General features: G+C 39.3%; 1 protein-coding gene across 5 annotated transcripts in view; it reads left to right on the forward strand.

The window, feature by feature from the left end:
- The window catches only part of LOC137333010 (phosphatidylinositol-binding clathrin assembly protein-like), a 108,418-nt gene that overhangs the window by 59,635 nt on the left and 34,285 nt on the right, over positions 1-14,498 (forward strand). For 4 of the 5 annotated variants that reach the window (XM_067997078.1, XM_067997079.1, XM_067997081.1 and 1 more), the window contains exons 9-13: positions 3,633-3,718; positions 5,403-5,526; positions 8,983-9,021; positions 9,129-9,277; positions 12,050-12,153. In XM_067997078.1, coding sequence (XP_067853179.1) covers positions 3,633-3,718; positions 5,403-5,526; positions 8,983-9,021; positions 9,129-9,277; positions 12,050-12,153 — 502 coding nt within the window. Of the gene's footprint in view, positions 1-3,632; positions 3,719-5,402; positions 5,527-8,982; positions 9,022-9,128; positions 9,278-12,049; positions 12,154-12,354; positions 12,469-14,498 lie in introns of those variants that run through there. The other variant, XM_067997083.1, reaches the window with a different exon arrangement.

Genomic DNA, 14,498 nt, shown 5'->3' on the forward strand with positions numbered 1-14,498 from the left:
GTTTTGGTGGAGAGGTCAAAGACAGAATCTATTTGGTTAGAATTAAGGAACAATAGGAACAATAGAGGAGCTACTGGGCACATACTATAGTGGAGAGGAAGAAATTTGCAGGCAAATTACAGAAAGCTGCAAGAACTGTAGAGTAGTGAAAATGGGAGACTTCAAATATCCCAACATAGACTGGGAGAGTAACAGCGTAAAGAGCAAAGAGGGGGAGGAATTCCTGAAATGTATACTAGAGAACTTTCTGGAACGTGTTTCCAGTCCAATGAGGAAGGAAGCAGTGCCGTATCTTGTTCTGGGGGATGAAGTGGGCAGTTGGAGCATGTTTCAGTGGGGGAGCATTTGGGGAACAGTGATCATCATATCATTAGGTTTAGAATAGTTATGGAAAAGAACAAGGAACAATCAAATATGAAAATACTTAACTGGAGTGGGGGCGTTAATTTCAGTGAGTTAAAAAGGGATCATGCCCAGGTGGATTGGAATCAAAAATTGGGAGGCAAAACAGTGATTGAACAATGGGAGGCCTTCAGGAGGAGTTGGTTCAGGTACAGAGTAGACTCATTCCCACGAGGGTGAAAGGAAGGGCATCCAAAACTAGAGCTCCCTGGATGACTAAAGATATAGAGATTAAAATGAAACAGAAAAGGGGTGCTTATGATGAATGTAAGGTTCATAATACAGTAGAGAGCCAGGCTTAATACAGAAAGTACAGAGATCATCTAAAAATGGAATACCGGGGGCAAAGAGAGAGTATGAGAATAGATTAGCGGCTAACATAAAAGGGAACCCAAAAAAGTCTTTTATAAACATACAAATAGTAGAAGGGAGGGACCGATTAGGGACAAAAAAGATCTTCTTGTGGAGGCAGAGGGCATGGCTGAGGTACTAAATGAATACTTCGCATCCGTCTTCAGTAGAGAAGAGAATGCTGCCATTGTAGCAGTAAAGGAGGAGGTTGTAACAATATTGGACAGGATAAAAATAGACAAAGAGGAGGTACTTAAAAGATTGGCAATACTCAAAGTAGAAAAGTCACCCGGTCCAGATGGGACGGATCCTAGGTTACCGAGGAAAGTACATCCCGTTCAAAAAAGGGGAGAGGGCTAAACCCGGCAATTACAGGCCAGTCAGCCTAATATCGGTGGTGGGGAAACTTTGAGACAGTCATCCAGGACAAAATTAATTGGCACTTGGAAAAGTATGGACTAATAAATGAAAGTCATCACTGATTTGTTAAAGGAAAATAGTGTCTTTACTTGATTGAGTTCTTTGAAGAAGTAATAGGATGGGTTGACATTGTGTATATGGACTTTCAAAAAGCATTTGATAAAGTACTACATAATAGACTTGTTAGCAGAATTAAAGCCCATGGGATTAAAGGGACAATGGCAGCGTGGATACAAAATTAACAAAGGGACAGAAAGCAGAGAGTAGTGGCGAATGGTTGTTTTTCAGACTGGAGGGAAGTATACAGTGGTTTCCCCAGGGGTCAGTATTAGGACCACTGCTCTTTTTGATATATATTAATGACCTGGACTTGGGTATAGAGGGTATAATTTCAAAGTTTGCAGATGACACGAAACTCAGAAATGTAGTAAATAATGTAGAGGATGGTAACAGACTTCAGGAGGACATAGACCGGTGAAATGGGCAGACACATAGCAGATGAAATTTAATGCAGAGAAGTGTGAAGTGATATATTTTGGTAGGAAGAATGAGGAGAGGCGATATAAACTAAATGGTACAATTTTAAAGGGGGTGCAGAAATAGAGAGACCTGGGGGTGCACAAACATAAATCTTTTGAAGGTGGCAGGACAAGTTGAGAAGGCTGTTAAAAAGGCAAATAGGATCCTTGGCTTTAGAGTACAAAAGCAAGGATGTTGTGCTAAACCTTTATAAAACACTGGTTAGGCCTCAGCTGGAGTATTGTGTTCAATTCTGGGCACCACACTTTAGGAAGGATGTCAAGGCCTTAGACAGGGTGCAGAAGAGATTTACTAAAATGGTACAAGGGATGAGAGACTTGAGTTATGTGGAGAAGGAGGTGTTGTTCTCCTTAGAACGGACACAATGGGTCGAATGGCCGCCTCCTGTGCTATTACTTTCTATGATCCTAGAACAGAGAAGGTTAAGGGGAGATTTGATAGAGATGTTCAAGATTATGAACTATTTTGATAGAGTAAATAAGGAGAAACTGTTTCCAATGACCGAAGGGTCAGTAACCAGAGGACACAGATTTAAGATGATTGGCAAAAGAGCTGGAGGTGACATGAGGAATCATTTTTTTTTATGCAGCGAGTTGTAATAATTTGGAATGCACTGCCAGAAAGGGTGGTGGAAGCAGATTCAACAGTAACTTTTAAAGGGGAATTGGATAAATACTTGAAGGGAAAAAATTTACAGGGGAATGGGACTAATTGGATAGCTCGTTCAAAGAATCAGCACAGGCAAAATGGGCCTAATGGCCGTTTCCTGTGCTGTACCTTCTATGATAAACTATCGTTTGGAAAACTATTAGGTGTATCTCCTTTCGTCAGCTTTGTGGATAAGCAAGTTATCCCATCTCTGCTGATGCCATGCTTAAGCTAGGTGTGCCACTGTTCATGGATGGTTCTCTTTTCTGCCCCCACCCCCTGTCAGGAGGTGCATGGCTTCTGCTCTGTTTTTCCATGATGGTGAGACTGAAACTGGAGAATTAGCATATACCCATGGGCTGTCACTCTCCAAGGCTCAATGGTGGAGATATAATTATTAGGCTGACTGTTTTCCATTCAGCATCGCTAAATAGCACACATCCTCTTAACAATTATATATTTTATAGATGTTTTGAAATGTTTGTGCATGTATGATCAACAGACTAAAGGTTGAGTTTCCAATGTTAACATAGTTGGTTACACTGCAGGTCATCTTGATAAGCACACTTCCAGACTAAAATTTAGTGGCCAGGCTATCCATAAACTACCAATTTGCAAATTTTGCATTCAATAAGCAAACTGTGGAAGAAACACTCAAAACACAGCTTTATAATTGTGCTGTCTTGAGCTTAAATGTGAAGTTTACTAAGGAATAAACACAAAAACTGAACAGTTTACACTTGGATCAGGAATTCTAGCAATAGGAGTGAAGGAGAAGTAGTTGGTGCATAGTGCCTCACCTTGTGGTTTGTTGGAGAAATGCAGGTTCCTTTATTAACCCAGATACTGCATTTGTTAGATCTTCATTTAATGCTGCTGGCTATTGTCCTCCAAAGAAGATTTTTGTCCCTTTTTAAAATTTGAAATAACTATTTAAGACCAGCAAATGGCAGAAATCCAATTTATCAGTAACTTTTTTTTTATTTGAAAAGCCTAATCTTGGGAATGAGCTTAAATGAACCAAATTGCTTTTTTCTTCACAATGCCAGTGCAAGTGCAGTATCTTGGTGTTGCCTCAGTCAGGATCTCATTGGGGAAAGTGAAAGGAAGCTTGCAGGATCCGCCACAGCCTTTCTGTTGCATTTGATTCAACACAAACCCAGATGGTTACTTTTTTAAATGATGGAAATATTGTGGGGCTTTAATAAAATGGGGTTAGGTGCAATATAGCACCAAAACTAATCATTTGGTTTCTTAAATTATCACTACAGGCGCCAAGCAGTCTCCTTGAAGCATTGGAGCAGCATCTGGCTTCTCTGGAAGGAAAAAAAACAAAAGAATTCTCTGCAGCAAACAGGTGAGAATTGTTGCCTTTGTGCCGTCCATCTTGTAGGAACTGGAAGGGAAGAGCATTGTAATCTAGACTTGTACTAGATTGAGTAATCTGACCAAAGTTGTGGAACAACGGGCCATATAAAGCATGTGATTTTGGAGAGAAGGGTTGACAATTGTGGAAGAAAGGCACTGTCATGGTGTTCCTAACTACCAAATTACTGCTAAGGGGTTTAAAGCAGTGGCTTTTTCTGCATGTACGCAGTTAGTCAACTTGTGTGATGTGATGCAATCCTACTAGATAGGCTGACTTGTGTAATTGGGGAAGGTAAAGAATGTACATTAGATCCTTAGATAAGATTTCTTGTGTCGTGGGGGAGAGATACAGAAAGTTACTATGTAGTAACCGTTAAAATGTGTTTGTGATAAATCAGTAGGCAAAGGATTTGTAGCAATGCTCAAACTCCTTTGAGGTGTAACTTCAAAATCCAAATATTGAAGTAGAAATGTCACCATTCTCAAAAATCAACTCTGGCTAAGGAAGTTCAGCTGGGAAAACCAGACTTCAGTAATTGTTCTTGGAGCTCTACTGATTGCCTACTAGATAAAGTCACTGCATAATAAAAAGCCATACAAAAATTTGATTCCTGGTCCATGCTGAGTTAACGAATTTCAGTTGTGATACTGTGATTGGTTTTGCACCCCTGGGCTAGGGAGGAGGTTGGGGGGGTGGGATTTATCCAGAGTTCCTGCTCCAAATTGCTATCCATTGACTCTTGTTAAAGAGTGCTTAAATGTGGATTTCTAGGAACGTTAACAGACTTGACTGTGATGCCTGCCACAGTTGAATAATCTGGCACATACTGTCTAGACTTGGGTATGAACAGTGGTCAATCATGTGAGATGCTGGAGAGCTTTGCAAGAGTTCTAATGGAATGCAGACAGTTTTTTCCTTGCACAGCTTGATCCTCTTAAATACTAAATATTTTAGATTTCTAGATATGTATGATTTTGAATTTTGCAATGTTTCTGGCTGCACACTTGGATTCTGCAGGCTTCTCGAGGCTTTGGCTAAAGCTTCCTATGACCAGTATCTAGTTGATGACAAATACAATTGAAATGGAATCTTTAATCTCTTCTAACACCCAATTTTTTTTGTCCCTCGCTTCTATTTTGCGCTTGACCCAAAAACCAATGTTAATTATTATAACAGTAAAAGAAACAACTTGTAATTTTATAGGGCACAGTTTATAGTTTTCAGCATAGACCTTTTGAAAGCCCTTGAGAAAGGCTATATTGACCTTTCAACAAAGATACGTCTGTCTCTATTCAATTCAGTAGTTAGGCACATTTTCCTAACATGAGGACGCTTTGGTGTATTTTGTACAACATGCAATGATTACAATTTTTACCATTACCAACATCACGAGCTGAAATAAACTGTTAATTCTTGCTGTCCTCAGCATTGGTATTAAAATTTCAAATAAAAGTAGCAATCTCACTGAGCACGCTTTATTTTGCGACTAATCAGACTCTTTGCGCTCTCCCCAGTAAATTTTTAACTAAAGATTTATTTAGCACTTCAAAAAAAATCGTCCCCACCCAAAAGAGAGGAAAAGAACAAAATAAGTAGCTCAGTGATATTATGAAATAATTACATTAGCAGAAAAGCTGCAATTAAAAAAAAAAAAATCTTCCTCACTCCACAGAGCAACTACCCTGTCGAATGCAGTCTCCACTCTTTCCAATACAGGGATGTCTTTGAGTAAAGTTGATGAACGGGAAAAACAAGCAGCTCTGGAAGAGGAACAGGCTAGGCTACAAGCTCTCAAGGTACATTGCTTCCTTCTTATTAAACATTTGATTTTTTTTTTAAAACAGCCTCTGTCTGAGGATACTGAAGCAATTCCATGAACATCAACTTCTTGTGTCCAAATGCTTTAAACCAAACTTGGATTACTTGGGTGCTTGGTCCTGTTAAAAGTGAGCAGTGGGAAATTTCTTCAGCATCTATTCATTTATCTTAATGCTTTGTTCCTGAATACTTATTTATAACTTTTAAAATCTGTCTTTTCACCAAATCTGAAACCTACTCTGATCTCAAAGTTCCAAAGATCATTCACCTCTAACTTCTTTTGCCCAATTTTATTAGCTTTCTAAATTTCTTGTAAAATTCTGAGTGGTATTTCAAAATGGATATGCTGGGAGCCATCTGATTGGTGCTTCTGTAATCCTTAAAGTAACAACTTGCATTTGTATAGCACCTTTAGCTAGAAAGAGCTGCAGGTTCAGGGGATGCTGGGCTGGTGGGATGGGGGAAGCAGCAGAGGCAGCTTATTGTCACCAAATTAGAGACTATGAGCTCTTTGCACTTGTTAGAAGTGAGGGTGGAGAGACGGGAGAGGGGCTTAAGGAGACCGTAATGGAGAAAAAAAAGCAGGTGTTAATTTTGCTCTCCACTTCAGTATTTACAAAAGTGATCTATTCCTTTGTATTGGATTCTGGATTATGATTTGAAATTAGCAGGTTGGCAGTATGTGTGAGCTAAACTTACTGTAGCAAGATTTGAACATTTATACACCCATTGCCTTGTCATTAATTTGGCAGTTAGGAAATCAATAATGCACTGTCAGTTGTCATTAACATACCCAGTAAATAACTACATTGTGCCATATTTACAAAGTGTGGTGGACATCTAAGGGTTGTGTATCTTAACTGTATCAACTTTGTCTGCTTTCACTTGCTGAATCCAGTTTAGAGCTTCAAATTAACTTTAGATTGTGAATGAGCTTCTGGTTTCAGAATCTTCGACCTGAGATCCAGATCTTAGATTTAGTTCTTCTTTGTTTTCCTCATTTGCCTTTAACTATCGCTGCCTCTTAAATTCCCCACCAGACCGGTGTAATTATATATCAAAATAAGCAGTTGGTGTAAAGGTTGGACGCATGCATTCTTAGTGGTCTGGTGGATTAAGGATTTCAGTTAGGGTGAGGATTGTAGTGACCATAGACAAAAATGGATGCATTTGTTGTAGCACTTATTTGAACCAACTGCCTTCATAGGATCTTTGATCTTTGACCAGTGGGGTACCCAATTTTAGTTTTACATCAGTAAATCCATTTTTTAAAGAAACATTTTCCGCAACCCCCAAATTCTGGAGACATCTGATTTTCAAACTCATCACTAACCTTCCTTATGGATGAAGGGGCTGATGGAACCAAAATTTGTGAAAGTTGCACATTGCTGTGATGTGATATGGTGGAATCTGTTACTTGAAACTAAATGTAGTTTAGATTAGGGAAAATTTCAGATAATAGAATAGGTGCTTATTAGAAAATTGACATTTGTGAGAGATTTTAGAACGTACTTAATGTTGGGAGTCTTGGGTGAGGTGCAATCACATGTATCCTGTATCATGCGGAAGAATTTTCAGTCCCTTTTAAGAGGGCCTACAGCAAATGCTACACTGTGTAAAGCTATTTCACTTAATCCATATTTCTGCAGCAATCTTTCCCTAACTTCTATCAGGAAAAAAATGCTCAACAAAAGATCCAATTTTCAACTAAAATTTGAAGGGGAGGGGAAATTAATTTCTCTGCACACCCGTCGTGGGTCATTGTACATTTCTGTACCTGTCTGGCTTAATGTGGTACAATGCCACTTTGGCCCAATTGCGTACACAAGTGGGAGCCTGGGGTCATCCTCTGTGCTATGATGCCTGACCAAAAAAGGTAAGAAAACACTATATTCCTCATTTTTAGTCTGGAGTGTGTTTCAAGGCAATAATTCCTCTTCAGGTTGATGACTACAGTCTATGATGTCCTCTCAACCTCTATGTTGCCACCTTGTAATATTCCAAACTGTGTTGTATTTTAACTGGGCAAGCTGTACTGGTGACTATGGAAGGAATTATTTGTCCATTTACTGGCTCAGAAGGATACGCCTGCCACACAAACTGCATAAACATTTGTCCCATGTATATCCTGTTTTGTAAACAGATTGGGGTTAACAGGATTATAATTCCTGTACCACATTCAACAGCAGCCTGCAATTAATTTGATAGAAGTGTTATCAAATTGGATTCACTGTTCACGAAATTAGGTGCTTTCTCAATGGGCTGAAATGCCAGGGAATTATATTCTCAATCATTAGATTTTAATGTTAAAGAAAAATGGGTATTGTGTTAAGAATCCTTTCTGACTTTCTTCCATGAAATATTAAAATTGTAGATTATGAAAGAACCTCTTGAAGCCACTTGGTGTGGAAGTATAATCCTAAAGTTGCAAATAGTTGGCTAAATTCATTTCATTTTGCTTGGAACAATTTTGAAGTCTTGCACCCTTTTTACAACTTTTATAGATATGAGTCAAATATTGCCAAGCCTGTTCAGTCATTTACTTAAAGGAACAATCCTTCCTCTGAAGATTTTGCAAGCCATCTTAGGTATCCTATACAAAAAAATAACTTGTATTTTATAATTACATAGTGAATTGAATAGTTCCATCACCCACTGTTTTGAATCTGTCAGTAGCAGAGATGCATTGGCTAGGCTTAGTATTTTGTTCTGGCAAACAGTTTGACCCTAAATCACTGAATGCAGTAGGCACACTACTGAAACTTGATTTTGCCAGTTTTAGTGCAATCTTTATTGGGCATAAGACTGTCTGGAAGGAATGTGCTAAGTTACTTAAAACTTCTTTTCCCTCCCCTTTTTTGCCCCTCATTTCAGAAGGTGTTGACGTTCTTTGGTATAGTTCCACATGTATTGGCAGCTCACCACTACCTTACGCGAGTGACCATTCTACGTGTGAGCCTAGACAATTGTGTTGGCGGGCAATTTGAATATGGCGGGCATCACAACCTAGCAAATTCTGTTTTTGCCCAGGGTCTATGCACAAGAATTTTCTGGGGTGTCACGGGATAGCAATTTGGAAACCTATTGTGAAGGCTCTATTTTCTCTCTCCTTTCACCCACCCCCCACCTCTTTGGTAGTGATGCAAATTGTAGCATGCCAACTGTTACCCTTGCTGAGATCAGTTAACTCAGACAGATTGAACCTGGGGCATTCTGGCCTGTAAACCAAATACCTGCCCTTCAAATAAGGGCAAGTAGTTTTTAAGAAAATATTTGGCTTTTCATTTAACCAGTGCTGCTCCATTAAAAGGAAGAGACCAGACAGTGTCTGGTTCTAAGGCCCTGCTCTGAAATATGGTGAATTCTCGTGCCCTTGCCTTAGAACTCGCACCCTCTAGCTAGCTGTACCTAATCTGTAATTTCTGCATATGTAGGCAAAGTGCGATGCTATTCCACCTGGATTTCTGATGCAGGTAGGTGATGCCCATCATCATTTTATCAGCTGAATTCATTTCATTTATCCTGTATGTATTTTATGTAAGGACATCCTGAGAAATCAGTCTCGCTTTCTTCTTGACAGGAGCAGCGGCTTAAAGAAATGTCTGTGCAACCCCAGTCAGCAACAGCATCCACAACTGTCTCTCCAAGCTCCACGTCAGGGAAAAGCATCAGTACAACTGCAGCAGTTGATCTATTCTCAATACCCACACCAGCAACAAGTACTAATAGGTAAACATCTTTTAGTTAAACTTTACGGAGTGGTTATGGTTAATGATTCACATCTAATGTGTCTGTTAAACACCTCCAATATGAGTTTGCTTGACTTAATTTATCCAAGTTGCTTCCCCCAACTTTGCCATTTTAAAAAATATTTAATATATCCGGTTAAAGAAAATAAGAACAGAGCAATTGCCAACAATTTGACTGTAGAAGTAGCACTGGACTCCCTGTCTGGGAGCTCTTGTATGAATTACAGCCAAGATCATCCTACGGCTTGCATGGCCTTATAGGGTGTTTCACCAGCTTTGGCTGACTCAGCAACTGGAGTGCTCAATTCCTTACCAGGAAGATCTATTCATTCACATCCTTTTAAGAAAAGTGCAGATAGTTGCAGAAAATATTCTACTACCAAACCTGGTCTTTTCTGATTGAACATTATAATTATAATTCGAAAGAAGGTAAAAGATCAAACTTGTTTTTAAAACTTCCTTATGGAGGTAGTAAAATCTTGTCCATGCAATTAATTGGACAGGCTTAAAGGCCATGCTTCAGGCTAGTAGTGTCAATAAGACAAATTGACACTTGTAATAGTTTGGCCTGGAGTTTTCTCTGTGGGTGCAACCCTGAAGTTAGACCTGTAAATGAGCCCAATGTCGAGCATTTTCTGACATCTGCAAAATGGGCACAAGTATCCTCCCAATCTCATCAGTATACGCTCAAATTTAAAATGGGCATTAATCAGCGGAAATCAGCCTAAACAATCGCAGCCCAAGGAAACATGAACCTACACCAGTATATTTCTTCTTTGAGTCATAAAAGTTTAATTTTGAACTCATTTAACCATCATTCATGCACGTCAGGCACAGCATGTTTAAGAACCTGCAATCTGGAAAGCTTTTCAATTTTCAATGTGACAAATTTATGCCATAAAAATGCACTAAAAGAAACACAAAATACAGAGCAGGTCTCAATGGGATAAATTTTTTTAAACGCTCAAAAAATTACAATTAAATTATTGTTTCCGGCTGCACCTGAAAAACTGGTCGCAATGTTGAGAAACCCCCCTCGAATAAGCGCAATTGAAGGATACTCGCATTTCAGAGTTAGGGGAGTGGCCAGTTTTGTGGACGGAGACTCGTTCGGGCGGAGGATTCAATGAATGGACATAAAAGATTGAAGAGACTTGGGGCATATCATGTAGCTCACTTACACCCAAAATTCCGCAATCTTTTAAGCCACGTGATTTGTTTGCGCCCAGATTACCAGTGTATCTGGGCACAAATGCGGAGGAAACTCCAGGCCATTATGTGTCGAAGCACGCTTCTAGGAATATGGTTGAAGCAGAATTGCATATCTGCAAATTGGTCTTTGGCTAGTGTTTCAAATTCTCTAAAGTTCATGAAGTGTGTCTTTTGAAAGCAAATTATTTGATCAAGATATCCAAGTTAAGCTGGAGAATTTGTAATGGGCCACTGCACAAGATCCGCTTACAAGGCGAGATAAAATTATGATAAATGTTAACGTGCTAGCTTAGCATGCACTGCTTCTGATTTCATTGTTCCTGATACATCATCAGACTTGAGAGTATGATGCTACACTGTGCAATGGGTAACTAATACTGTTTGAAAATTGGCTGGTAGTCTAAATGTGAGCAGTGCATTTACTGTTCCAGTGTAGAAATTCAGTGAAATAATTGGGACTCAGAAAACCAAATTTACCTCCTTGCGCTTTAATTGTTTTAACTAAAAATCACTCATTTTTTGATTCTGACTTTTAAACCAGTAAGTTACAATTAAGTAAAAGTTCATCATAAATACATGAGGCAAATCTGCATCTATAAACACGTGTATAATGTACAAATTAATAATACTGACATTTTGAATATTTTCGATGAGATGATATGAACAACTTGGTGAAATGTAAACTTTGCAAAAAGAATCAATTGCATTGATCCACAAACGTATCCTTAATTCAGTATATTTTTATTTTAAAATTCCACTCAATTTGGAGACCTGTGGCTGGACAGCCTTGCAAGATCATGACTGAAACAGCAGTGCAAGAGTTGCTGGATCTTAAACCAATTTTTCCTGTTCGTATTAGAAATACAGAAGCTGCTGTTGATGTACCTTTGCATTCTCCATAAATCCAAAAAGCCTGCATGGGATACCAGAGCGAAGCTTCATGCATGGTGTTCCACTTCATGTGATAGTCTCTCCCAGATCATTTGGAACCCTGTCCCTTGTACACAGAAGTACAAGTAGTTTGCTGAAGCATGTATTAGACTGCCATACTTAAACACCTCCAAGGATTTTTCCAAATCTGGCTTTGTGTTGTCAACATCCAAAGGGTCAAATTTGTAGTTATCTGCCCTGTTAGTTGGCTCCTGCCACCTAAAAGCATTTTAATATTGCAAGTGCATCAATTGCAGTACTATGTGCTTACTGTCAACAGTGTACAAATGCTATAGTAAAGACAAGCTCTAAGACTCTGGCATTTGGGACCTAACTTATTCCAGAACTTGAGAGTGGCGATTGAAGGTAGTGCAAAATGTGGGATTCTTTCTTAACTTCCCAATGGATCCAGTAGGGACCAGTGGTGTGCAGGTATAAAGAAATACTGGGAGAACAGCGCTTGGATATTACAGCTCTCCACTTGAGCTCCACTCTCCCAGTATCAACCTAGAAGTGCCATAATAAACAGATTTTAAAGTCCATGGCAAAGGGTTATCTTTGAAGTCTTGCTATGTGAAATTAACTTGGAACTTTTTGGTTTCTTGTCCAGTGCACCTAACCTGTCCAACGATATCTTCAACCTGCAGTCAGCTTTTGTACCTACAGTACAAAGCACCCCAGCAATATCAACCTCAGTAGCTAATGCATGGGGAGGTAAGTTACTCCTGTACACTAACAATTATTGTAGCTTCATGTTGCTGAGATGAATTTGACCTGTTTGTGGGTGAAGTGTAATCAGCAGAATTGTTTATTTCACATCTACTTATATCACTTTGGTTGAAAACATTTGCTGGGTTTACAGTACAGAAAATTGGGGAAAGGATGTTAACTGTCTGTGTTCCTAATTTCTTGCAGTGTGGCTCTGTTTATGCTGGTGATGGTTTTACACGACATCTAGTAGACAAATGATCTTCCAGATCTCTCTTCCACACAGGAGACTGTTAGCAGAAATGAATGCGCCTGGAATTGGAGGCAACCTATTGACATGGGTAGGGAATTGGTTAGGAGGTAGAAGACACAGTGTAGAGATAATGGGTATGTACTCCAATTGGCAGGATGTGACTATTGGTGTCCCCCAGGGATCTGTACTGGGACATTAGCTTTTCACTATATTTATCAATGACTTAGATGAAGGAATAGAGAGCCTTATTTACAAGTTTGCTGATGACACAAAGTTAGGTAGCACAGTAAGTAGTGTAGATGGGAGCAGAAAGTTGGAAAGGGACATTGATTAAGTGAGCGAGCAAGACTGGAAGTTAGAGTTCAGTGTGCGAGGTCATCTACTTTGGATCCAAGAAAGATAGATCAGAGTATTTTCTAAATGGTGAGAAGCTAGGAACTGGAGGAGCAGAAAACACTAAAAGCTGGCGGTCAGGTGCAAAAAGATAATTTAAAAGGCTAATAGAATGTTAACCTTTATCGCTAGGAAGCTGGAATACAATGGGGGGCAAGTTATGTCAGAGTTGTATAGAGCTCTGGTTAGACCACATCTGGAGTACTGCATTCAGCTCTGGGCACCACATCTTTCGGAAGGATATATTAGCCTTGGAGGGGGTGCATCACAGATTCACCAGAATGATACCTGAGCTAAAAGGATTAAATTATGAGGACAGGTTGCATAGACTAGACTGTATTCCCTTGAGAATAGAAGATTAAGGAGTGATCTAATTGAGCTGTTTAAGATGATTAAAGGATTTGATAAGGTAGATAGAGAGAAACTATTTCCTCTATAGGGGAGTCCAGAACAAGGCATACATTTAAAATTAGAACTAGGCTGTTCAGGGGTGATGTTAGGAAGCACTTCTTCACAAAGGGTAGTGGAAATCTGTTGAGGCTGGGTCAATTGAAAATTTAAAAACTGAGATTGATAGATTTTTGTTAGGTAAGTGTATTAAGGGATATGGAACCAAGGTGGGTAAATGGAGTTAAGATACAGATCAGCCATGATTTAATTGAATGACGGAACAGGCTCGAGGGGTTGAATGGCCCACTCCTGTTCCTATGGTAATTGCTGTCCCTAACTGCTCCCTTTTTATGCAACTTTCTTCATTTGGTCCACTTGTAGCATCCAAGTTAGTTCGCGAAGCCACTACTGCAAAGAAAATGTTAAAAATATTAAATAGTATGCATGACGGCTCTCTAAAGTGGGTATATTCACTGTGGTAATACACTCGGGAAAGTCCGAGGTTCAGTTTTTGTTGTGTGCTGAGGAGTACTTCACTGGCCTCTTCCTCCTGAAGAAAGTGATGTTAAATGAGTGCACAATTGATAGCATTCAGAGGAATCAATTGAACAGAAGGGCTAAAGAATGGCAGATTGATTGATTTTTAATATAGGTAAATGCACATGGGAGCCAATCTGGCAGCCTCCCTCAGCTTCAGGAATTTTCTGTCCAAAGTGACAGACACCATACAATACTTTTGCCTATATATGGGTAATATGCAATATGTTCATCCATCTAGGGGCAGTGTACGATACATTTACCCATATATGGACGGGCATGTTGTAATAATATGCAAATAAGGGAAATAAATCATCCACGTCATATTTCCTTTCATTTGCACCATAGCAACATTGGACATGAAGGTCTGCTCATCTCTAGTGTCCAGGATTAATGTGGGTGGTATGGGCCCATTTTAAATTTAAAGAAAGATCGAACTTGCATTTATATAGCACCTTTCAAAACTTTAGGATGTCCCAAAGTGCATTACAGCGAATGAAGCATTTTTGAAGCATAGTCACCATTGTAATGCAGGGAAAGGCAAAAGCCAATTATGAAGTCAGTGGAAAAGGAAATTAGGTGCAGTGTAAAACGGACTACCAATTTGGTATGAGCTCCTTTCACCCTACTGGCGAAGACCAATTTCACCCCCCCCCCCCTTCTATTTTTGCATAGAACAAGACAATTTTACTTTCTCAGCTAACATAATATATTGCTTTAGTCAGAAAGCAACATAAATATCACTACCAGTATACAACTGAATAGACTTGAACATAAA

Source organism: Heptranchias perlo, chromosome 15, assembly GCF_035084215.1.
Source record: "Heptranchias perlo isolate sHepPer1 chromosome 15, sHepPer1.hap1, whole genome shotgun sequence".
NCBI classification, from domain to species: domain Eukaryota; kingdom Metazoa; phylum Chordata; class Chondrichthyes; order Hexanchiformes; family Hexanchidae; genus Heptranchias; species Heptranchias perlo.